At 51.0% G+C, this 26,336-nt stretch overlaps 1 protein-coding gene across 4 annotated transcripts in view; it reads left to right on the top strand.

Annotated features, from left to right (window-relative positions):
- SNAPC1 (small nuclear RNA activating complex polypeptide 1) overlaps positions 1-16,680 on the top strand; it is a 48,639-nt gene extending 31,959 nt beyond the window's left edge. For all 4 annotated transcript variants that reach the window (XM_075329458.1, XM_075329460.1, XM_075329461.1 and 1 more), the window contains 5 exons: positions 502-555; positions 2,209-2,271; positions 4,930-5,071; positions 6,870-6,947; positions 16,482-16,680. In XM_075329458.1, coding sequence (XP_075185573.1) covers positions 502-555; positions 2,209-2,271; positions 4,930-5,071; positions 6,870-6,947; positions 16,482-16,552 — 408 coding nt within the window. In that variant the 3' untranslated portion in view covers positions 16,553-16,680. The remainder of the gene's footprint in view (positions 1-501; positions 556-2,208; positions 2,272-4,929; positions 5,072-6,869; positions 6,948-16,481) is intronic.
- The last annotated feature ends 9,656 nt before the right edge of the window (positions 16,681-26,336 follow it).

Genomic DNA, 26,336 nt, shown 5'->3' with positions numbered 1-26,336 from the left:
CAACACTGAACTGCGTAGACTATCTGGGATCCACATAGACTTCTTCATTGAGTTTTCCAATTGGAAAGCACCAGAAGAACTTTCAGGTCACTCCTTTGCCTGCTTTGCTTCTTGGGAAGTGGTTTTGAGCATTTTTCGGGCACTTTTTCAGACAGGTTTTAGAGATGACCCACCTGAAAAAAAACCATTATCTGGACATATCCTAAACTGATCGTTGTCGGTCTGACGTTCCCCCCCAATCACTGGGAGAAGTTGCAGACCGCCGTGCACTTCCCACCGGCAGGAAAAATGTTGCATGGTGACTACCGGACTGAGTGCGGCAGAGTGAGGGCGAGTCTTTATGAGTGCCCATCTCATATGATGTGCCTTGTGTTAATGGTGAAGGGGGTCATTTTGCTCGTTAGCGGGGTGTAAATAGCTTGGGACCCACCCCAATAATGGGCCATTATTGTTTGACTCAGGGTTTTTTGTAATTTTTTTTTTTTTTTTCTCTTTTGTAAGGCACTAAGAACCCAAACTGATGATGAGCAAGAAGGAACTTCTCAAGAATCAGAGGTAAGTAGTACTACTGCATCCATGCTAAGGCTTATCAAAGGAAGTCATTCAAGCCTGTGGACACCTTTTGACTTGGAAAAATTATGTTTGTGGTTACGATTAGTAGTGATGAGCGGGCACTACCATGCTCGGGTGCTTGGTACTCGTAACTAGTGATGAGCGGGCACTACCATGCTCGGGTGCTTGGTACTCGTAACTAGTGATGAGCGGGCACTACCATGCTCGGGTGCTTGGTACTCGTAACTAGTGATGAGCAGGCACTACCATGCTCGGGTGCTCAGTACTCGTAACTAGTGATGAGCGGGCACTACCATGCTCAGGTGCTCAGTACTCGTAACTAGTGATGAGCGGGCACTACCATGCTCGGGTGCTTGGTACTCGTAACTAGTGATGAGCGGGCACTACCATGCTCGGGTGCTTGGTACTCGTAACTAGTGATGAGCGGGCACTACCATGCTCAGGTGCTCTGTACTCGTAACTAGTGATGAGTGGGCACTACCATGCTCGGGCGCTCAGTATTTGTAACTAGTGATGAGCGGGCACTACCATGCTCGGGTGCTCTGTACTCGTAACTAGTGATGAGCGGGCACTACCATGCTCGGGTGCTTGGTACTCGTAACTAGTGATGAGCGGGCACTACCATGCTCGGGTGCTTGGTACTCGTAACTAGTGATGAGCGGGCACTACCATGCTCGGGTGCTTGGTACTCGTAACTAGTGATGAGCGGGCACTACCATGCTCGGGTGCTCAGTACTCGTAACTAGTGATGAGTGAGCACTACCATGCTCAGGTGCTCTGTACTCATAACTAGTGATGAGCGGGCACTACCATGCTCAGGTGCTCAGTACTCATAACTAGTGATGAGCGGGCACTACCATGCTTAGCTGCTCTGTACTCATAACCAGTGATGAGCGACCATTACCATGCTAACCAGTTACCTTTAGTTAATAACTTTCTATAAAGTTTCAGTCTGCAATCTTCATTAGTTTTCAGATCTCCTGATACAGAGCCAAATCCAGGTTTCATACTTTTTTTTTTTTTTTTTCCTCTTGTGGGAGTGTCTCTCCCAGTAATACAGGCTGGTTATGAGCTCTGTATGTATGCAGAGTGCTGCTGTTTTCATTCGCTCATATTACCATAGCTTCTATCCTGTACCTATTTTCTTTTTTCTGTACTTTCCTCCTTTTCTCTGCCATTCCTGATACTTTACATGCTTTCTCCCCTGTCCCTTCTAACACAAAGCGATTAAAGCCGTCAGGGGCAGAAGATCTGATGAATTTGTAAACTTTTTGCAGATGGCTCAGCCAATGGACTTGCCGCAACAAAGTGGTAGATAATTTGGATAAAGACTATTTCTTGCTTTTAGGGAGCAAATAAACAATAAAAAGAGGGAATTCTGTACAAGGTTTCCATTGCTTTTATTGACACGGCCGTGTTGTTGGCGCAGTCAATCATCCGTACGACAGCCACAAGTGTAATGACTGAGCTGGAAGCGTCCTATCTATCTTGGGCTTAGGTCGGATGGTAGGCTTGTAGTGAGGCTGGGAATTGTGGCTGTAATACGGATGTCACCGGCCATCTTTGTCCTCTGAATGAGGCTTTGATCCAATTTACTCATCCTCTTATATACTCTCGTCTTCATTTATATTTTAGAGTTCAGAGAGAGCAAGACATTTGGCCCAAATAAAATCTAAAACCTACTCTGCAGTGACGCAGGTAAGAGAACATACCTGAGGTTAGCGCAAGCATCTACGTCTTTTAGGTGATACTTGAACAAGAGCTAATTAACACAAAAAGCATCACAGCTTGGTGTTTATCAGGGGTCAGAGAGGCCATACAGACCCCTGCCCACCACCAAAAGTGTGGGTCAGCGGCAGAGTCAGACCATGGAGCAATGGAGGCGGGTGGTTTGGGGAATCACACTTTTTTCTACATCAGGGGTGGGGAACCTCCGGCCCGCAGGCCCGTATGCAGCCCGCAATGACTTTTTCTGCAGCCCCCGAGCTGATTCTCAGGGCCCGCAGAGCTGGGGCGGCAGCCGCATCTGGCTGGCTGCTGGCCCTTTAAAACCCCGCACAGAGTGTTCCTATACCTGAGGAACTACGTCCCCACACTGGCACTGGCTTCGTGAGGACGTACTTTGTAGGCGGGGTAGGTGCAAGGTGCGCTACAATCCAACAAAAGAGGAGCGACTGCCCCATCATCCCCCAGGTCCTACTGTGCCGGGCAGCTCTGTCTGTGCCCGGCGGTGACAGCGGTTCTGTCTGTGCCCGGCGGCGGCAGCTGTCTGTTCCCGGCAGCGGCGGCTCTCTCTGTGCTCGGCGGCGGCTCTCTCTGTGCCCGCAACCTCCCCCAGTGCTCTCTGTGATCCCAGATTACCCAGTTCTCTAACTGCCTCCAACCTCCCCCAGGTCTGTCTGTGTCCCCAGGCTTCCCCAGGTCTGCCTGTGCCCGCAGCCTCCCCCAGGTCTGCCTGTGCCCACAGCCTCCCCCAGGTCTGCCTGTGCCCCCAGCCTCCCCCAGGTCTGCCTCTGCCCCCAGCGCTCTCTGTGCCCCCAGCGTCCTCCAGGTCTGCCTGTGCCCCCAGCCTACCCCAAGTCTGCCTGTGCCCCCAGCCTCCCCCAGGTCTGCCTCTGCCCCCAGCGCTCTCTGTGCCCCCAGCGTCCTCCAGGTCTGCGTGTTTCCCCAGCCTCCCCCAGGTCTGCCTCTGTCCCCAGCGCTCTCTGTGCCCCCAGCGTCCTCCAGGTCTGCCTGTGCCCCCAGCCTCCCCCAGCTCTGCCTGTGCCCCCAGCGCTCTCTGTGCCCCCAGCGTCCTCCAGGTCTGCCTGTGCCCCCAGCCTCCCCCAGGTCTGCCTCTGCCCCCAGCGCTCTCTGTGCCCCCAGCCTCCCCCAGGTCTGCCTGTGCCCCCAGCCTCCCCCAGGTCTGCCTGTGCCCCCAGCCTCCCCCAGGTCTGCCTGTGCCCCCAGCCTCCCCCAGGTCTGCCTGTGCCCCCAGCCTCCCCCAGGTCTGCCTCTGCCCCCAGCCTCCCCCAGCGCTCTCTGTGCCCCCAGCGTCCTCCAGCACTCTCTGTGTCTCCAGCCTCCCCCAGCGCTCTCTGTGTCCCAAGTGCTCTCTGTCTGTGCCCCCCTTTCTCCCCAGTGATCTCTGTGCCCTGAGCCTCCCCCAGTGCTCTCTGTGCACCCAGTTCTATCGGTGTCCCTCCGGCATTCTCGAGGGCTGTCTGTGCCTCCAGTTATATATACCCCCAGCAATGTTTGTGCCCCCCAGCGATGTCTGTGCAACCCAGTGATGTATATACCCCCAGTGATGTCTGTGATGTCTATGCCCCGCTGCTTCCATAGTGATGTATATTCCTCCCAGTCCTATCCAGCAATGTTTATACCCCCCCTAGCTATGTCTGTGCTCCTTATCAATGATGTATTTATCCCCACTGATGTATGTACCCCCCAGTGATGTCTATGCCCACAGCCATGTCTATGTCCGGCAGCTTTTCTAGTAATATATACTCCTCCTAAGTGATGTATTTGCCCTCATCATCTTCTTTGATGTCTATGCCCCCACCCTCCTCAGTGATCTATATTCCTCCCAACCCTCCCCTGTGATGTATATACAGCAGTCCCAGTCAACTCAAATCTGGAAAAGCAGTTTTGAAAAGCAACAAGATCAATATCGCCTAATATTACAGCTGCACCAAAGAGTAGAAGCTCCATCCAGCACAGTGAGTTAATTGTTTGACCAAATATAGCAGGGTAGTTTTCAAGTTGATAGTTTTGTGCGGCCCCCGAAGGTTGGTAGAAATTTCCATATGAAAAAAAGGTTCCCCGCCCCTGATCTACATCATGTGAACGTCCTTGTGGTTTTACATCAATTACCTAGGGTGCAGATGGCACCAGAAAAAAAAAAAAAAGTTATTATTGACTCGTTGCAGAAAGACTAGTCTTGGGGTGCGTGCCCACGATCAGTGTTTGCAGTGTTTTGGATGTAGCGTGTTTTCGCTGTGTCCAAAATTCAGCATTGTACAGTACAAGCACAGTGGATGGGATTTCTAGAAATCCTGTGCCCACTGTGCTTTTTTTTTCCGCAGCAAATACTGACCTGTGGTGCGGTTTTCCAGACTGCAGCATATCAATTGTTTGCTGCGGAATTGCATGCGTCTTCCGTAGGGAGAACACAAGCGAGAGACCGCAGCGCACTGAACCCTGATCATGGGCACGAGCAGCAGCGGTCTCCTGCGGAGGAGACTCGCAGACCCGCAGGTCCGGACTCGCTGCGTCCAGGACACAGTGAGTCCTGATCGTGGACACATACCCTTTATTTGGTAAAAATCAAGAGGTTCAGATACATTTCTTATTTTTATGACTTTGTGCATTCAGGCTGTCAAATCCAGACGTCACCGGCAAGTGGAATTGGTGACGAATTCTACCGAGGCTGGAGTACGTCTGCCGGCCACCAGAGCAGAAAGGGAAAGACTAAGGAGAGCCAGGAAGAAGGCTGAGAGTGAAGCCGCCAAGAAAGGTAAAGATTCCCGTGCCGGCTGCTGACCGTTCTGTCGGTCGTGCAGCGGAATACCGGGGAGTGATCACAGATCTCTCCTGGTATAGCGAGTGGTTACCGTAACTGCTACCTACACCTCCCCAATGACTGGAAGCAAAATGGCAATGCAGGGAGAATCTAACTTCTTTTTTTCCCTGTAGCTGCTGTTCCAGTAATCATTTTAGACATGATTAAAATGCTATTTACCAATAAATCTGCAGGTAAATAGCATTTTTGGAAGGGACAGGTTCACACTGTGTGGATTTCAAACTGTTTCTTCAAGAAAAATCAGGTTATAATTTCCACACTTAATCATATGTTTTTACATTCGCGTTAATTGTGGAAAGTGAAACAAAACAATACAGACCAGCAAAGTTAAATGTGGATATTGGGATCTCAATTGAAAGTAATGGGTAAAGACTGCAACAAATATGTGCAAGTTGCGGGATTGGGTGGGATTGATCAATAAGACATGAAGGTCCCAATAGAGCACATTTACTGACGGTCTGCCCAGGTGCTCAACTTTCCTGACATATTGTATGGATGACTATATTGCAGTTTATCTCTGGGTTTAGTGTCACCTCAAAAATGGTAAATAACCTCTTTATACAGGTATGTAGGGGACTTAGCCTTTAAACTCAATACTACAGGTATGATTTTGATAAAGGCCAGGCCCCATACAAGCTTATATATAGGGTTTCACTAGTGTTTTTTTGGGGTGACTGGCAGGTACTTAAAGGGAGTCAGTCATACTTTATAGTCTTGTATGTAATATAATAGACATTTGCCACTTCAACTGGATATTAAAGGGCCCGTTACATGCTACAATATATTGGGTGATATGTCGTCGGGGTCACGTCGTTAGTGACGCACATCCGGCGCCGTATGACATATCATAGCGTGTCACAGCTATGAGCGACTGTGAACGAGCAAAAATACCTTATCGTTGCTCGTTGACATGTCGCTCATTTTCATAAAATCGATCGTCCTTCTGCGCGCAGGTTGTTCGTCGTTCCCGAGGCAGCACACATCGCTCCGTGTGACACCCCGAGAACGACGAACACAGCTTAACTGCGTCCCGCCGGCAATGCGGAAGGAAGGAGGTGGGCGGGATGTTACGTCCCGCTCATCTCCGCCCCTTCACTTCTATTGGCCGGCCGCTGTGTGACGCCGAACGTCCCACCCCCTTCAGGAAGAGGATGTTCGCCGCCCACAGCGAGCTTGTCCGGGGGTAAGTCCGTGTGACAGGGATTAATGACTTTGTGCGCCACGGGCAACAAATTTCCTGTAGCGCACAAACAATGGGGGCGGGTGCGATCGCACGATAAATCGTCCCGTGTAAAGCGGCCTTAAGAAATATTTTTTTTTCCGAGGATTTTCTATCCACCTGTTAGGCTGAATGCACAATAATTGCATTCCCTGGAGCTTATTCTGTCCCATCACATTACCGATCTGCTGGGGACGTCGGCTTTCTATACTCTCAGCCATGAGGACAAGCCCTTTTTCCATGGGCCGATAACGAGGTCTTCTAAAAAGGTTTATTTCCCGTTATTGGCCCGTGTACACATGGTAATGATCATTCTCCTGCTGATCGGGTCTTTTGTGCATGTGTCGGCAGCTCATCTCCTTGTGTAAGTCGGGGATGTGCTGCAGACAATATGGAAAGGACTGTATTACTTGGCGTTTGCCCCCATTGTTACCCAGGCACATTTTAAGGTGCATGTAATCACAATATCCTTCATATTATCAGTAACGATGGGATTTACCTTTTGATTTTTAGCCCAGACACCAATGCCTCAAAGAAAACCTCAGAAGATGCCAGTTATTCCAGAGGAGGACTCCTCATCCAGCAGTGACGGTACGACCACCAGTGTGTATATATATATATATATATATATATATATATATATATACACACTCTGTAATGCCTGAATATAGACCACTCCTTTATTTCCAAGTTCTTGTGCGACTCCACTATACAAGGGGCATCCCTCACATGTGTCCATGTCCCCGGGTGAGCTATAGGAGTCCACAGCCTGTGTCTGGTACTGCACCCCGATGGGCAGCTTTACTTGAACGCATTAGTCCCATATCTGCCTTTGAGGCTGTTGATTTTAAGTCAGTGACATTCATCTGGTCCATACCTGGACTGTGAATGTTGGAAGTATAAATCTGGTCTGACATGTGGCCCCGCACAATGTTATACTGTCAAATTTGCCATGGGGGTGGAAAATCCACAATATCTTACAAGAGCAGGAAGGTGAATGAGTGTTTATAATTCTCCTCCATATGCTGCGTTGTTATTTTTCATCCTTATTTTTCTTTACGCTGAAGATAGTTCTTAATGACATTGGCTGTATCTTTTGGGGTCAATTTTCTGCAGAAATATATAGTTAGGTCCAGAAATATTTGGACAGTGACACAGTTTTCGCGAGTTGGGCTCTGCATGCCACCACATTGGATTTGAAATGAAACCTCTACAACAGAATTCAAGTGCAGATTGTAACGTTTAATTTGAAGGTTTGAACAAAAATATCTGATAGAAATTGTAGGAATTGTACACATTTCTTTACAAACACTCCACATTTTAGGAGGTCAAAAGTAATTGGACAAATAAACCAAACCCAAACAAAATATTTTTATTTTCAATATTTTGTTGCGAATCCTTTGGAGGCAATCACTGCCTTTAAGTCTGGAACCCATGGACATCACCAAACGCTGGGTTTCCTCCTTCTTAATGCTTTGCCAGGCCTTTACAGCCGCAGCCTTCAGGTCTTGCTTGTTTGTGGGTCTTTCCGTCTTAAGTCTGGATTTGAGCAAGTGAAATGCATGCTCAATTGGGTTAAGATCTGGTGATTGACTTGGCAATTGCAGAATGTTCCACTTTTTTGCACCCATGAACTCTTGGGTAGCTTTGGCTGTATGCTTGGGGTCATTGTCCATCTGTACTATGAAGCGCCGTCCGATCAACTTTGCGGCATTTGGCTGAATCTGGGCTGAAAGTATATCCCGGTACACTTCAGAATTCATCCGGCTACTCTTGTCTGCTGTTATGTCATCAATAAACACAAGTGACCCAGTGCCATTGAAAGCCATGCATGCCCATGCCATCACGTTGCCTCCACCATGTTTTACAGAGGATACGGTGTGCCTTGGATCATGTGCCGTTCCCTTTCTTCTCCAAACTTTTTTCTTCCCATCATTCTGGGACAGGTTGATCTTTGTCTCATCTGTCCATAGAATACTTTTCCAGAACTGAGCTGGCTTCATGAGGTGTTTCTTTGTCGCTCTATTGGGAGACCCAGACAATTGGGTGTATAGGCTATGCCTCCGGAGGCCGCACAAAGTATTACACTTAAAAGTGTTAAGCCCCTCCCCTTCTGCCTATACACCCCCCGTGCTCCCACGGGCTCCTCAGTTTTTTGCTTTGTGCGAAGGAGGTCAGACACGCACGCAGAGCTCCACAGATTGGTCAGCAGCAGCTGCTGACCATGTCGGATGGAAGAAAAGTGAGCCCATATAGGGCCCCCAGCATGCTCCCTTCTCACCCCACTCTTGTCGGTGGTGTTGTAAGGTTGAGGTATCCATTGCGGGTACGGAGGCTGGAGCCCACATGCTGTTTTCCTTCCCCATCCCCCTCAGGGCTCTGGGTGAAGTGGGATCTTATCGGTCTCCAGGCACTGAGACCGTGCTTCATCCACAACTCCTGTGGAGCCTGCTGGATAGGAGCCGGATACCGTTCAGGGACATGGCCCTGCTACTTGGAGGTACTCTGTATCCCTGTGGGGACGCGCACAGCAACACTCCAGCCTTGCTGGGTGTGCTAGTGCGCCGGGGACCACGGCGCTGACCGGGTTTACATGTGCCATTACACACTCAGCGTTGCTGAGTGTGTTTATGTATAGGGACTGCCGCACTGACCGCCGCGGCCATGGAAACTGCGGCGCGGCTGGGACTTGTAGTGCGCCGGGGACTTTCACGCCGGCCGCGCTTTTACGGCGGCCGCGTTTATTACTAGAGTCCCCGGCTTTTTGCGGCCTAGTCTCTTTTCCTCCCGCCCCCAGCCCTGACAGGCAGGGGAAGGGCGGGACGCTGCACAGAACGAGCAGCACTGAGGGCTGGAGCATGCTTTGCATACTCCACCCCTCTCACTGTGCACAGTGCGGGCACCAGTTCCCGCACTTTCTGGGTCACGCCCACGGCTCCCTCCTCTCTTCAGGACGCTGGCAGCCATTCCTATCAGCTCCTCGGACGCTGCAGAGGGGGACAAAGTCTAGGAGACCCAGGCAGGGACTCTGGTGGCCTCACAACCGCTTAGGCGGTGGTAAGCAGCACCTGTGGTGCTAGCCCCATTGTGCAGTAGTGTATCATTATATGTTTATGGTATATATATTTTACACTGTGTGGTGCACAGCAGATTTCTGGCTATATACCCTATTGTGTTACTCAGGGAAGATAATAGCATGGCGCCCACAAAAGGCAGGGGTACCAAAACACAGGCTTATTATGCTGCCTGCGCCGCATGTACGACCCCGCTACCGGCAGGTTCCACTGACCCTCATTGTGTGCACTGTTCGGCCCCTGTGGCACTTACTCAGCCGGAGCCTCTGCTAAGAGGGGCCCAGGGGGAGCCACCTGCTAACACTGTTCAGGTGACGGGGACGGAGTTTGCAAAACTCTCTGAGACTATGGCTAAGATACTGGAAGCCTTGCAGTCCAGGCCGGTATCTCAGCACAGGGACTCTATTGAATCTTGGTTCCCTGGCCCATCTCAGCTGGACCAACAATGTCCTCCCGGGGTATCTCATGGATCCCAGGCTGAGGGTTCTGACACAGACCCCAGCCCCAGACCGACTAAGCGCGCTCGCTTAGATTGTCCCTCGACGTCATCATATTGTTCAGGGTCTCAGCAAGGGGAATCTCTGGTTGATGACGCGGAGACAGCTGATCAGGATTCTGATCCTGAGGCCGCTCTCAATCTTAATACTCCGGACGGGGACGCCATAGTGAATGACCTTATTGCGTCCATCCATCGTATGTTGGATATTTCTCCCTCAGCTCCTCCGGTGGAGGACTCAGCTTCTCAGCAGGAGAAATTCCGGTTCAGGTTCCCCAAGCGTACACAGAGTATGTTTCTGGACCACTCTGATTTCAGAGAGGCAGTCCAGAATCACCATGCTTGTCCAGATAAGCGTTTTTCTAAGCGCCTTAAGGATACACGTTATCCTTTTCCCCCTGACGTGGTCAAAAGTTGGACTCAGTGTCCCAAAGTGGATCCTCCAATCTCCAGACTGGCGGCTAGATCCATACTTGCAGTGGAAGATGGGGCTTCACTCAAAGATGCCACTGACAGGCAGATGGAACTCTGGTTGAAATCCATCTATGAAGCTATCGGCGCTTCTTTTGCCCCAGCGTTCGCAGCCGTATGGGCGCTACAAGCTATCTCAGCAGGTCAAGCGCAAATCGACGCAGCCACACGCACGTCCGCGCCACAGGTGGCGTCCATAACCACTCAGACGTCGGCATTTGCGTCTTACGCTATTAATGCTGTCCTGGACTCTGCGAGCCGTACGGCGGTTGCAGCCGCCAATTCGGTGGTACTCCGCAGGGCTTTGTGGCTACGGGAATGGAAGGCAGATTCTGTTTCCAAAAAGCGCTTAACCAGTTTGCCAATTTCTGGCGACCGATTGTTTGGCGAGCGTTTGGATGAAATCATCAAACAATCCAAGGGAAAGGATACATCCTTACCCCAGCCCAAACCGAACATACCCCAACAGAGGAGGGGGCAATCGAGGTTTCGGTCCTTTCGTGGCGCGGGCAGGTCCCAATTCTCCTCGTCTAAAAGGCCTCAGAAAGATCAAAGGAACTCTGATTCATGGCGGTCTAAGTCACGTCCTAAAAAGACCACCGGAGGTGCCGCTACCAAAGCGGCTTCCTCATGACTTTCGGCTTCCTCAACCCGCATCCTCGGTCGGTGGCAGGCTCTCCCGCTTTTGCGACACCTGGCTGCCATGGGTAAAAGACAGTTTGGTGAGAGACATTCTGTCTCACGGTTACAAGATAGAGTTCACCTCTCGTCCCCCGACTCGATTCTTCAGGTCCTCCCCGCCTCCCGAGCGAGCCGAGGCTCTTCTGCAGGCGCTGGGCACTCTGAAGGCAGAAGGAGTGGTGGTCCCTGTTCCTCTTCAGCAACAGGGTCACGGTTTTTACTCCAACCTGTTTGTGGTCCCAAAGAAGGACGGGTCTTTCCGTCCTGTCCTGGACCTGAAACTGCTCAACAAACACGTAAAGGCCAGGCGGTTCCGGATGGAATCGCTCCGCTCCGTCATCGCCTCAATGTCCCAAGGAGATTTCCTGGCATTGATCGATATCAAAGATGCTTATCTACACGTACCGATTGCCCCAGAGCATCAGCGCTTCCTGCGCTTCGCCATAGAAAACGAACACCTGCAGTTCGTGGCACTGCCGTTCGGCCTGGCAACAGCCCCACGGGTTTTCACCAAGGTTATGGCTACTGTAGTAGCGGTCCTCCACTCTCAGGGTCACTCGGTGATCCCTTACTTGGACGATCTCCTGATCAAGGCACCCTCTCAAGAGGCATGCCAACACAGCCTCGACGCTACCCTGGAGACTCTCCAGAGTTTCGGGTGGATCATCAATTTTCCAAAGTCAAATCTGACACCGGCCCAATCACTCACATACCTTGGCATGGAGTTTCATACCCTCTCAGCGATAGTGAAGCTTCCGCTGATCAAGCAGCGGTCACTTCAGACAGGGGTACAATCTCTCCTTCAAGGCCAGTCACACCCCTTGAGGCGCCTCATGCACTTCCTGGGGAAGATGGTGGCAGCAATAGAGGCAGTTCCTTTCGCACAGTTCCACCTGCGTCCTCTTCAATGGGACATCCTACGCAAATGGGACAGGAAGCCGACGTCCCTCGACAGGAACGTCTCCCTCTCTCAGGCAACCAAAGCTTCCCTTCGGTGGTGGCTTCTTCCCACTTCATTATCGAAGGGGAAATCCTTCCTACCCCCATCCTGGGAGGTGGTCACGACGGACGCGAGTCTGTCAGGGTGGGGAGCGTTTTTTCTCCACCACAGGGCTCAGGGTACGTGGACCCAGCAAGAGTCCTCGCTTCAGATCAATGTTCTGGAAATACGGGCAGTGTATCTTGCCCTGAAAGCGTTCCAGCAGTGGCTGGAAGGCAAGCAGATCAGAATTCAGTCGGACAATTCCACAGCGGTGGCATACATCAACCACCAAGGCGGCACACGCAGTCGGCAAGCCTTCCAGGAAGTCCAGCGGATTTTGATGTGGGTGGAAGCCACGGCCTCCACCATCTCTGCAGTTCACATTCCAGGCGTGGAAAACTGGGAAGCAGATTATCTCAGTTGCCAGGGCATGGACGCAGGGGAATGGTCCCTTCACCCGGACGTGTTTCAGGAGATCTGTTGCCGCTGGGGGGTGCCGGACGTCGACCTCATGGCGTCCCGGCACAACAACAAGGTACCGACGTTCATGGCACGGTCTCAAGATCCCAGAGCTCTGGCGGCAGACGCCTTAGTTCACGATTGGTCGCAGTTTCAGCTCCCTTATGTGTTTCCTCCGCTGGCACTGTTGCCCAGAGTGTTACGCAAGATCAGGGCCGACTGCCGCCGCGTCATCCTCGTCGCTCCAGACTGGCCGAGGCGGTCGTGGTACCCGGATCTGTGGCACCTCACGGTCGGCCAACCGTGGGCACTGCCAGACCGACCAGACTTGCTATCTCAAGGGCCGTTTTTCCATCTGAATTCTGCGGCCCTCAACCTGACTGTGTGGCCATTGAGTCCTGGATCCTAGCGTCTTCAGGGTTATCTCAAGACGTCATTGCCACTATGAGACAGGCTAGGAAACCAACGTCCGCCAAGATCTACCACAGGACGTGGAAAATTTTCCTGTCATGGTGCTCTGCTCAGGGTTTTTCTCCCTGGCCTTTTGCCTTGCCCACTTTTCTGTCCTTCCTTCAATCTGGACTGGAAAAGGGTTTGTCGCTCGGCTCCCTTAAGGGACAAGTCTCAGCGCTCTCTGTGTTTTTCCAGAAGCGCCTAGCCAGACTTCCACAGGTACGCACGTTCCTGCAGGGGGTTTGTCACATCGTTCCTCCTTACAAGCGGCCGTTAGAACCCTGGGATCTGAACAGGGTGCTGCTGGTTCTTCAGAAACCACCATTCGAGCCAATGAGAGATATTTCTCTCTCACGCCTTTCGCAGAAAGTGGCTTTTCTAGTAGAAGTCACTTCACTTCGGAGAGTGTCTGAGCTAGCAGCGCTGTCATGCAAAGCCCCTTTCCTGTTTTTTCACCAGGACAAGGTGGTTCTGTGTCCGGTTCCGGAATTTCTCCCTAAGGTGGTATCCCCCTTTCATCTCAATCAGGATATCTCCTTACCTTCTTTTTGTCCGCATCCAGTTCACCAATGTGAAAAGGATTTGCACTTGTTAGATCTGGTGAGAGCACTCAGACTCTACATTTCTCGCACGGCGCCCCTGCGCCGCTCGGATGCACTCTTTGTCCTTGTCGCTGGCCAGCGTAAAGGGTCACAGGCTTCCAAATCAACCTTGGCTCGGTGGATCAAGGAGCCAATTCTCGAAGCCTACCGTTCGGCTGGGCTTCCGGTTCCCTCAGGGCTGAAGGCCCATTCTACCAGAGCCGTGGGCGCGTCCTGGGCTTTGAGGCACCAGGCTACGGCTCAGCAGGTGTGTCAGGCGGCTACCTGGTCGAGCCTGCATACTTTCACGAAACACTATCAGGTGCATACCTATGCTTCGGCGGATGCCAGCCTAGGTAGACGAGTCCTTCAGGCGGCGGTTGCCCACCTGTAGGAAGAGGCCGTTTTACGGCTCTCTTATGAGGTATTATTTTACCCACCCAGGGATTGCTTTTGGACATCCCAATTGTCTGGGTCTCCCAATAGAGCGACAAAGAAGAAGGGAATTTTGTTTACTTACCGTAAATTCCTTTTCTTCTAGCTCTAATTGGGAGACCCAGCACCCGCCCCTGTTTTTTTGTGTACACATGTTGTTCATGTTGATTGGTTTCAGTTCTCCGATATTCCTTCGGATTGAATCTACTTTAAACCAGTTTATAATTTTTTCCTCCTTCTTGCTTTTGCACCAAAACTGAGGAGCCCGTGGGAGCACGGGGGGTGTATAGGCAGAAGGGGAGGGGCTTAACACTTTTAAGTGTAATACTTTGTGCGGCCTCCGGAGGCATAGCCTATACACCCAATTGTCTGGGTCTCCCAATTAGAGCTAGAAGAAAAGGAATTTACGGTAAGTAAACAAAATTCCCTTCTTTTCAGCAAATTTAACTCTGGCCTGTCTATTTTTGGAATTGATTAATGGTTTGCATCTAGATGTGAACCCTTTGTATTTATTTTCATGGAGTCTTCTCTTTACTGTTGACTTAGAGACAGATACACCTACTTCACTGAGAGTGTTCTGGACTTCAGTTGATGTTGTGAACGGGTTCTTCTTCACCAAAGAAAGTATGCGGCGATCATCCACCACTGTTGTCATCCGTGGACGCCCAGGCCTTTTTGAGTTCCCAAGCTCACCAGTCAATTCCTTTTTTCTCAGAATGTACCCGACTGTTGATTTTGCTACTCCAAGCATGTCTGCTATCGCTCTGATGGATTTTTTCAGCCTCAGGATGTTCTGCTTCACCTCAATTGAGAGTTCCTTAGACCGCATGTTGTCTGGTCACAGCAACAGCTTCCAAATGCAAAACCACACACCTGTAATCAACCCCAGACCTTTTAACTACTTCATTGATTACAGGTTAACGAGGGAGACGCCTTCAGAGTTAATTGCAGCCCTTAGAGTCCCTTGTCCAATTACTTTTGGTCCCTTGAAAAAGAGGAGGCTATGCATTACAGAGCTAAGATTCCTAAACCCTTTCTCCGATTTGGATGTGAAAAACTCTCATATTGCAGCTGGGAGTGTGCACTTTCAGCCCATATTATATATATATAATTGTATTCCTCAACATGTTTTTGTAAACAGCTAAAATAACAAAACTTGTGTCACTGTCCAAATATTTCTGGCCCTGACTGTATGAATTTGGAGCCAATGTCATTAAGAATGATCTTCAGTGTAAACAAGAACAAGGAGCCCTGGGAGTCATGATCCAGCCCCCACGGAGCCCTGGGAGTAATGATCCGGCCCCCACAGACTCCCGGGAGTAATGATCCGGCCCCCACAGACTCCCGGGAGTAATGATCCGGCCCCCACAGACTCCCGGGAGTAATGATCCGGCCCCCACAGAGCCCTGTAAGTCATGATCCGGCCCTCACAGAGCCCTGGGAGTCATAATCCGGCTCCCACAGAGCCCAAGGAGTCATGATCCGGCCCCCACAAAGCCCTGGGAGTCATGATCCGGCCCCCAAAGAGCCCCGGGAGTCATGATCTGGCCCCCACAGAGCCCCGGGACTTATGATTCGGCCCCCTCAGAGCCCCGACAGTACTCAACCGGCCCTCACAGACTCCCGGGAGTCATGATCCGGCCCCCACAGACTCCCGGGAGTCATGATCCGGCCCCCACAGACTCCCGGGAGTCATGATCCGGCCCCCACAGACTTCCGGGAGTCATGATCCGGCCCCCACAGACTCCCGGGAGTCATGATCCGGCCCCCACAGACTCCCGGGAGTCATGATCCGGCCCCCACAGACTCCCGGGAGTCATGATCCGGCCCCCACAGACTCCCGGGAGTCATGATCCGGCCCCCACAGACTCCCGGGAGTCATGATCCGGCCCCCACAGAGCCCCGGGAGTCATGATCCGGCCCCCACAGAACCATGATCTCACATCATCAGGATCTGCACAAGCTTCATACACAGTAGATTGAGGGTTACTTCTCCAAGATGTTTGAAACAACCTCCCTGAATTGATGAAGACAAAGGGCAGACACATTAGATATTAATCTGATATTGATTTTTCTTTTATTCATTCACTTAATAGTTTGCATTTTTTTTATTTTTGTTTTACTAATTAACACTTATGTGTGACAGCATTCTTACCCTGCAGCATTTTTTTCACACCTACCGAAAACTTTTGGAATACTAAACATAACATAATAAATAGATTTTCCCATAGATACATTTGGTTTTGGTATAAATAGTGTTTGCAGCTAATCCACAATGTGTGAACACTCCCCAGAGATGAGCTGAATGATGACGTCCAGTTGTCAGTTTATTCATACATTTCCAGGAGAAATAAGGGGAACAGTGCAATGCAGAGGACACATCCTGGGGATCAGTGATGGGAAGGAGCCATGAAATAATGATTTTCTAGGATGTGATGGCTGATATGGAGCTTTTGTAGTAAAATCCCTGCTTTTCTGTATTCACTTTTGCAGATCTTCCACCTTCAAAAAGACAGAAAAAGGATGAAGATCCTCCATCTTGGCTGCCAAGTGGAAAGTGTTAGGAGCGGTACAGGACGACATTGGGACAGTTGTATATAGATTAAATATTTCAGATTAGTCTCAGCACAATATTCTTCTCTGTTTTTGTTGTCACCTTAGTATCAATAAATATAAAAAAAATCACATGTAATTTGTGTATTCTATTTCATGTGTCTGGTGCAAGAGGGAAATTATTCATTAAATAGAATATCCCCCAAAATTCAGATAATTGCCAGATATAAAACAAGTCTGTGCATCACACAAAGACAGTAGATTGTAGAGCTGCTTCTCATGGCTTGCTCTTCATCCCACCATTAGATACTTGGAAAAGAACATGAAAGGTAACACTAAATGTAAAGGGATTGACTGAGATTAGAAAAATACGAGGGGCTGCTGATAAGTCTTTGGCTTTGTGATCTTTTTTGTTTCTATGGTAACAAATGTTACATCACATGAAAGCCTGATGTGTCTAATATATGTTTTCAGAATGTTGTGTTTGTTGCTTATGGCAACAGTGTTCTACGCACGCAGGAAATCAAAATGCGGAGTCTAGTGCGATATTCACAGCAACTGCACAGTGTCTGCAAGGAAAGTCCGTGAAGGATATTCATGGTGATATGTCGCAGACATTGGGGGATCAGTGCCCTTCATATTCCACAGATAAGAACTGGGTTGCCAAATTTTAAACGGGCCACTTCAGCCCCGATGATGAGGAACGCCCTGGACGACCGAGAGTGGTTGTTGTTCTGGAGATCGTCGATGCTGTGCACAACCTCATACTGGAGAATCCACGAATTTCAGCTAAAGCAATAGCAGACATCATGGGGATTTCCCGGGAACGTGTTTGTGTCATTATCCATGAACATTTGGACATTAGGAAGCGATCTGCAAAGTGGCTCCACAAATGTTTGACAACAGATCAGAGAAGCAGCGAGTGACAACTTCCCGGTCCATTTGTCAGCATTTCCGGACTGATAAGAACTTTCTGGAGCGACCGGTCACTATGGATGAGACCTGGATTTATTTGTATGACCCTGAAAACAAGGAGCAGTCAAAAGAGTGGAGGCACAGTGGTTCTCCTCGTCCAAAGAAGTTCAGAATGCAAAAATCAGCCACTGAGGTGATGGTGTCTGCGTGCTGGGATAAGGAGGGCGTGCTGCTAGTGGACTACCTTTAAAAGGGTTCCACCATCAGTGCAAGGTATTACACTGAACTTTTGGACCAATTGAAGACAGCTCTGAAGGTCAAAAGGCGCGGCAAGCTGTGCAAAGGAATCTTATTCCTGCAAGACAATGCCTCCGCTCACACTGCACAAGCGACCACAGCAAAACTGCAGAGCTGGGCTTCCAGTTGATTGACCACCCATCTAAGGCTATGTGTCCACGGTAGAATGTACCTGCGGATTTTTCTGCATGAAAATCCGCGACTTTCGCGGCAAATACGCACCTTATTTTTGCCGCGGATTTACCGCGGATTACCGCGGATTTTGATGCAGATTTTTTTTTTTCCCCATTCTATACCCAAAATCCGCACCAAAATCCGCAACAATAATTGACATGCTGCAGATTTTTCCGGATCAAAATCCGCGGCAAATCCGCCGCGGAAAAATCCGCAGCATGGACACAGCATTTCCAAAATGCCATTGAAATGGCTTGGAAGTGCCGATGCTGAAAATTTTCGGAAAATCTGCGGTAAATCCGCGGCAAATCTGCGGCAAAATTCGCGCAAAATCCGCAGCGTGGACACATAGCCTTATTCACCAGATCAAGCTCCCTCCGACTATCATCTGTTTCCAAACCTGAAGAATGATTCATTGCTCTCAGTGAGAGAAACAAAAATAAAATGTTGTAGTTGTGATACCTTTTAATGGCTAACTAAAATTAAAATAAAATATGATGTTATAAAGCAAGCTTTCAAGACATCTCAGGTCTCTTCCTCAGACATTAAAAGGTATCACAACTACCACATTTTAATTTAGTTTCTCTCACCCTGGTTGGTGAAACAATCCTGTGATGGATTGGCAATCCAGGGAAATTCTGGAGTGGGGAAATTACTGTCTTGGTAATTGCCTGAGCACTTCTCTCTCTACGGAGACCTTACCGGCATTTTTGTCAGGGTTTGAGGATGTATTTTTAGAGAGCGGTTGTCAGGTTTTGTCTCCCCATTATGTATACAACTGCCCCATTAATCTGCTTCCTGGTTCAGAGTACCTCCAGAGACCCTGTTTTCAGAGTACCCGCGGAGAGCCTTTATTCAGAGTACCCCCGGAGAGCCTTTTTCTTCAGAGTACCCCCGGAGAGCCTTTCTTTGTCGCTCCATTGGGAGACCCAGACAATTGGGTGTATAGCTTCTGCCTCCGGAGGCCACACAAAGTATTACACTTAAAAGTGTAAACCCCTCCCCTCTGCTATACACCCTCCCGTGCATCACGGGCTCCTCAGTTTTCATGCTTTGTGCGAAGGAGGCAGACATCCACGCATAGCTCCACATCTTAGTCAGCAGCAGCTGCTGACTAGGTCGGATGGAAGAAAAGAGGGCCCATATTGGGCCCCCAGCATGCTCCCTTCTCACCCCACTCTGGTCGGCGGTGTTGTTAAGGTTGAGGTACCCATTGCGGGTACACAGGCAGGAGCCACATGCTGTTTTCCTTCCCCATCCCTATAGGGCTCTGGGTGAAGTGGGATCCTAATCGGTCTCCAGGCACTGGGACCGTGCTCCCTCCGCAGCCCCTGGGGAATCTGCTGGATAGGAGCCGAGTATCATCAGGGACAAGGCCCTGCTACTGTGAGGTACTCTGTGTCCCCGTGGGGACCGCGCATGGAGCGCTTGTGCCATACACACTGCAGCACTGCTGGGTGTGTTAGTGCGCCGGGGACTACCGCGCCGGCCGCGCTTATATGCCGGCCGCGCTTATAACTTTAGTCCCCGGCTTTTGCGGCCTAGTTTCGCTTATTCCCGCCCACAGGCCTGCCAGTCAGGGGAAGGGCGGGACGCTGCACAAGACGTCAGTGCTGAGGGCTGGAGCATACTCTGTATCCTCCTCCCCCCTCACTCAGCACAGTGGGGCACTAGATTCCCGCACTTTCTAGGGCACGCCCACGGCCCCCTCCTCCTCACAGAACGCCGGCAGCCATTCCTGTCAGCACTTCTGACGCTGGAGAGGAGAGACAACACTGGGAGGCCTGGGCAGGGATTCTGGTGATCACACAACCGCTTGTGCGGTCGGTAAGCAGCACCTGAGGTGCTGGCCCCACTGAGTGCCGAAGTGTAATATATATATATATATATATATATATATATATATATATATATATATATAATATATATATATAATATATATGCTTGTATGCTTGATTTACACTGTATGGTCGCACTGTGCATTTTTGGCTACTACTGGAGAAGCCGTACAGTCCAGGCTGGTGATTCAGCCCGGGCACTGTTCAATCATTAAACCGCCCCCGGACCTGCCAGTCAGGGGGAAGGGCGACACAGTTGGGCTGACGCCGACAGTAAGGGCCGGAGCACACTTCGCTGTCCTCCGCCCCCCTCACTAAGCACGCTGATCCCCGCAAGTTACTCAGTGTCCCCTTGGGGACGGTGCAGAGAGCACCTTGGCCTCAGACTTGGCGACCACCGCGCCGACCGCGCCTGCTTGCCGGCCGCGGTCTGTAACTTTAGCTCCCGGCTTTTGCGGCCTAGCGCCTTAAACTCCCGTCCCTGGCCCTGCCAGTCAGGGGGAAGGGCGGGACGGTCAGTCGGAGGCTAGCAGTGAGGGCTGGAGCACACTTGGTGTCCTCCGCCCCCCTCACTTTTCACTCAGGGTACCAGATTCCCGCACTTTTGGGGTTATGCCCACGGCTCCCCCCTCCACTGTATACGCCGACAGCCATATTTTCAGGGTCGGTACACCAGGGGGTTTCTTCTCGATGCTGGGCCCCCTAGAGTGATGAACTGTATATGTGATGAACGGTATATATGGATATATAATGTTTGTATGCAGTTTCACAGTTCGGCTGTACATATGTATCCTCAGTGGTCACTGTGAACATTGCTCGGGCCATGTGGCACTCGCTCAGCCGGAGACGGGGGCACTGGTTGAGCTCCGCCGGCGTTCCCTGTCCAGGCGGCAGGGACAGAGTTGCAGTTTTTGCTGAGAAACTCTCTGGGCCATTTTCACTATCCATGTCTCAGGCTATGGACAAATGGTCGGCTAAGAGACTAGGAGTTTGCAGTCCAGACCGGCCCCTTACACAGGCCCCGGGCACTGCGGGATCGCCCCAGGCCTCTATCGGTCTGCGACGAAGCGTGTTCCTGGGGTGGCCTCTAGTTATTACGTGGTGAACTCCAGCACGAACCGCAGTCCCAGTCCGGCTAAGCAGCCTTGCTTGGAATCTTCCCCGACTTCTCCAAGGGTCTCAGCTTGAGGACCCTCTAGAGGATGGGGCGGAGGTCGCAACCCAGGACTCTGTCCGGACGTGGCTCTTAAGGCTTCACAGATACTGTCCAGAAGCACACCTTCCCGGACAAGCTTTTTACTGAACGCCTTATAACACACGTTGTCCCTTCCCCTCTGACGTTGTTAAGGCTTGGGCTCAGTGTCATAAGGTGCCCTCCAGCCTCTTGACTGGCGGCTAGATCAGTAGTAGCAGTGGCTGGCGAGTCCACGCTCAAGAATGCCACGGACAGACAGATAGAACTCCTAATGAGATCCATCTATGAAGCCATAGGCGCGTCCGTTGCCCCAGCCTTTACAGGGGTGGGCACTCCAGGCTATCTCAGCTGCTCTGTCTGAGATCAATGCGGTCTTCCGGTGCTCCGCAATTAGCGTCTTTGACGTTTCAGGCGGTGGTATTTTCATCCTCCGCCGTGCAAAGACCGATGTAGGAGGCATTCTGTCTTACGGTCACAGGATAGAGCTCAGTTCTCGTCCTCCGACTCGTTGCTTCAGAGCATCTCCGTCCCCCGAGCGAGCCGAGGCACGTTTCCAGGCGGTGAACACTCCAAAAGCAGGAGGAGTTGCGATCCTCGTTCCCCTTCAAGAACGTAGTCGCGGCTTTTTACTCCAGCTTGTTCGTGGTACCAGATAGGACGGATCACTCCGGCCCGTTCTGGACTTCACACTGCTCAACGGACAGGGAACCTGACGGTTCCGGATGGAATTTCTCCGCTTGCCATCGCCCTTGATGGCCCAAGGAGGCTTCTTAGCGTCAATCGACATCAGGGATACTTATCTCCACGTGCCGATTGTACCAGAATATCAGCGCTTCCTGCGCTGCGCCTAGCGGTCCTACTATCTCAGGCAATGTACTGGTCAAGGCCCCCTCTCGGGTGGCATGGCATCACAGCCTGAACATTGTTCTAGAGACTCTCCAGAGATTCGGGTGGTTCATCAATTTTCCCAAAGTCAAAATTGACACCAGCACAATCACTGACATATCTCGGCATGGAGTTTCATACTCTATCAGCGATAGTGAAGCTTCCGCTGGACAAACAGCGTTCACTACAGACAGGGGTGCAATCGCTCCTTCGAGCCCAGTCACACCCTTTGAGGCGCCTCATGCATTTCCTAGAGAAGTTGGTGGCAGCAATGGAGGCAGCTCCGTTTGCGCAGATTCATCTGCGCCCACTTCAATGGGACTTTCTCCACAAATGGGACAGCGTCCCTCGACAGGAACGTTGCTCCTTCTCGGGCAGCCAAGGCCTCCCTTCAGTGGCGGCTTCTTCCCACTTCTTCTCGAAGGAAAAGTCCTTCCTGCCCATATCCTGGGCTGTGGTCACGGCGGACGCGAGTCTGTCAGGGGGTCTTCCTCCGCCACAGGGCTCAGGGTACATGTACTCAGCAGAGTCCTCCCTACAGATCAATGTTCTGGAGGGAAGGGCAGTGTCTAGCCCTAAAAGCGTTCCAGCCATGGCTGGAAGATAGGCAGATTCGAATTCAGTCGGACTACGCCACGGCGGTGGCATACATCAACCGCCAAGGCGGCACAAGCAGTCGGCAAGCCTTCCAGCAAGTCCGGCGGATTCTGCTGTGGGTGGAAGCCACAGCCTCCACCATCTCCGCAGCTCACATCCCGGGCGTAGAAAACTGGGAAGCAGACTTTCTCAGTCGCCAGGGCATGGACACAGGGAATGGTCTCTTCGACCGGACGTGTTTCAGAGATTTGTTGCCGCTGGGGAAGCTGGACGTCGACCTATTGACGTCCCGGCACAACAACAAGGTCCCGGCATTCATGGCACGTTCTCAAGATCACAGAGCTCTGGCGGCAGACGCATTAGTTCAGGATTGGTCGCAGTTTCCACTGCCTCACGTATTTCCCCCTCTGGCGATGCTGCCCAGAGTGTTACGCAAGATCAGATCCGACTGCCGCCGCGCCATCCTCGCTGGCCGAGGAGGTCGTGGTACCCGGACCTGTGGCATCTCACGGTAGGCTAACCGTGGACACTACCAGACCGGCCAGACTTGCTGTCTCAAGGGCCGTTTTTTCCATCTGAATTCTGCGGCCCTCAACCTGACTGCGTAGCCATTGAATCCTGGATCCTAGCGTCTTCAGAGTTATCTCAAGAGGTCATTGCCACTATGAGACAGGCCAGGAAACCAACGTCCGCCAAGATCTACCACAGGACGTGGAAGATTTTCTTATCCTGGTGCTCTGATCAGAGTTTTACTGTCTGGCCATTCACCTTGCCCACTTTCTGTCCTTCCTTCAATCCGGAATGGAAAAGGGGTTGTCTCTCGGTTCCCTTAAGGGACAAGTTTCGGCGCTTTCTGTGTTTTTTTGTTCAGAAGCGTCTAGCCAGACTCCCTCAGGTACGCACGTTCCTGCAGGGGGTTTGCCACATAGTCCCTCCTTACAAGCGTCGGCTAGAACCCTGGGATCGGAACAGGGTGATACCGGCTCTTCGAAAACCACCCTTCGAGCCAATGAGGGATATTCTCTTTCACGCCTTTCGCAGAAGGTGGTCTTCCTAGTGGCAGTCACGTCACTCCGCAGAGTGTCTGACATAGCAGCGCTGTCATGCAAAGCCCCCCTTCCTGGTGTTTCACCAGGACAAGGTGGTTCTGCGTCCGGTTCCGGAATTTCCCCCGAAGGTGGTATCCTCTGTTCATCTCAATCAGGATATCTCCTTACCTTCTTTTTGTCCTCATCCGGTTCACCAACGTGAAAAGGATTGGCACTTGTTAGATCTGGTGAGAGCACTCAGACTCTACATTTCCCATATGGCGCCCCTGCGCCGCTCGGATGCACTCTTGTCCTTGTCGCTGGCCAGCGTAAAGGGTCACAAGCTCCCAAGTCAACTTGGCTCGGTGGATCAAGGAACCAATTCTTGAAGCCTACCGTTCTGCTGGGCTTCCGGTTCCTTCGGGGCTGAAGGCCCATTCTGCCAGAGCCGTGGGTGCGTCCTGGGCGTTGCTGCACCAGGCTACGGCTCAGCAGGTGTGTCAGACGACTACCTGGTTGAGTCTGCACGCTTTCACGAAGCACTATCTAGTGCATACCTACGCTCGGCAGATGCCAGCTTAGGTAGGCGAGTCCTTCAGGCGGCGGTTGCCCACCTGTAGGAAGGAGCCGTTTTACGGCTCTTTTTACCGAGGTATTCTTTTACCCACCCAGGGACTGCTTTTGGACGTCCCAATTGTCTGGGTCTCCCAATGGAGCGACAAAGAAGAAGGGAATTTTGTTTACTTACCGTAAATTCCTTTTCTTCTAGCTCCAATTGGGAGACCCAGCACCCACCCCTGTTCCCTTCGGGCTGGTTGTTCTTTGTGTACACATGTTGTTCAGATTGAATTGTTCTTGGTTATGGTTTCAGTTCTCCGAACATCCTTCGGATTGAAGTTACCTTAGACCAATTTATAAGTTTCCTCCTTCCTGCTTTTGCACCAAAACTGAGGAGCCCGTGATGCACGGGGGGGTGTATAGGCAGAGGGGAGGGGTTTACACTTTTAAGTGTAATACTTTGTGTGGCCTCCGGAGGCAGAAGCTATACACCCAATTGTCTGGGTCTCCCAATTGGAGCTAGAAGAAAAGGAATTTACGGTAAGTAAACAAAATTCCCTTCTTTTCTTCAGAGTACCCCCAAGAGCCTTTTTCTTCAGAGTACCCCCGGAGAGCCTTTATTCAGAGTACCCCCGAGAGCCTTTTTCTTCAGAGTACCCCCGGAGAGCCTTTTTCTTCAGAGTACCCCCGGAGAGCCTTTTTCTTCAGAGTACCCCCGGAGAGCCTTTTTCTTCAGAGTACCCCCGGAGAGCTTTTTTCTTCAAAGTACCCCCGGAGAGCCTTTTTCTTCAGAGTACCCCCGGAGAGCCTTTATTCAGAGTACCCCCGGAGAGCCTTTTTCTTCAGAGTACCCCCGTAGAGCCTTTTCTTCAGAGTACCCCCGGAGAGCCTTTTTCTTCAGAGTACCCCCGGAGAGCCTTTTTCTTCAGAGTACCCCCGGAGAGCCTTTTTCTTCAGAGTACCCCTGAAGAGCCTTTTTTTCAGAGTACCCCCGGAGAGTATTTTTTTGCAGAGTACCCCCAGAGAGCCTTTTTTTCACAGCACACCCGGAGAGCCTTTTTTTCAGAGTACCCCCGGAGAGCCTTTTTCTTCAGAGTACCCCCGGAGAGCCTTTTTCTTCAGAGTACCCCCGGAGAGCTTTTTTCTTCAAAGTACCCCCGGAGAGCCTTTTTCTTCAGAGTACCCCCGGAGAGCCTTTATTCAGAGTACCCCCGGAGAGCCTTTTTCTTCAGAGTACCCCCGTAGAGCCTTTTCTTCAGAGTACCCCCGGAGAGCCTTTTTCTTCAGAGTACCCCCGGAGAGCCTTTTTCTTCAGAGTACCCCCGGAGAGCCTTTTTCTTCAGAGTACCCCTGAAGAGCCTTTTTTTCAGAGTACCCCCGGAGAGTATTTTTTTGCAGAGTACCCCCAGAGAGCCTTTTTTTCACAGCACACCCGGAGAGCCTTTTTTTCAGAGTACCCCCGGAGAGCCTTTTTTTTCAGAGTACCCCCGGAGAGCCTTTTTTTTCAGAGTACCCCCGGAGAGCCTTTTTTTTCACAGTACCCCCGGAGAACCTTTATTCAGAGTACCCCCAGAGAGCCTTTTTTTCCAGAGTACCCCCAGAGAGCCTTTATTCAGAGTACCCCCAGAGAGCTTTTTTTTCACAGTACCCCTGGAGAGCCTTTTTTTCAGAGTACCCCCAGAGAGCCTTTTTTTTCAGAGTACCCCCAGAGAGCCTTTTTTTCCAGAGTACCCCCAGAGAGCCTTTTTTTCCAGAGTACCCCCAGAGAGCCTTTTTTTCCAGAGTACCCCCAGAGAGCCTTTATTCAGAGTACCCCCAGAGAGCTTTTTTTCCACAGTACCCCCGGAGAGCCTTTTTTTCAGAGTACCCCCGGAGAGCCCTTTTTCATGGTACTGCAACATGGCGTCTGCTAATGATTCCAGAAAATGTTGCGTTCCTTCCCTTCTATGACCTGCCCTGCGCACAAACAGTGGATTTCCACCACATATGAGGTATCTGCGTACTCAGGAGAAATTGTACAATAAATTGTGTGGAGCATTTTCTCCTGTTACCCTTGTGAAAATAAAAAACAAGGAATAGTATTTATGCCGCGTGTGAACAGGGCCTTACAGAGACAAAAAAAGCAAAGTCATAGAGTGAAGCTACAGAGAAGAGACCGTTCTGGCTGCTCCAACTATGAATGGATAAAGAGTCCGGGGCGATTGCTCAATAACCCTCATGGCCAAATGGGTGTGGTTAGGGGCGTGGTTAAAATTTGCCTAATTTTCCCTCTTTCTGTGCTTCATAAATTGGGAGGTCTGCAAACTAT

This window comes from Anomaloglossus baeobatrachus, chromosome 12 (genome assembly GCF_048569485.1).
Source record: "Anomaloglossus baeobatrachus isolate aAnoBae1 chromosome 12, aAnoBae1.hap1, whole genome shotgun sequence".
NCBI lineage: Eukaryota > Metazoa > Chordata > Amphibia > Anura > Aromobatidae > Anomaloglossus > Anomaloglossus baeobatrachus.
This window is presented reverse-complemented; position numbering and strand designations above follow the sequence as displayed.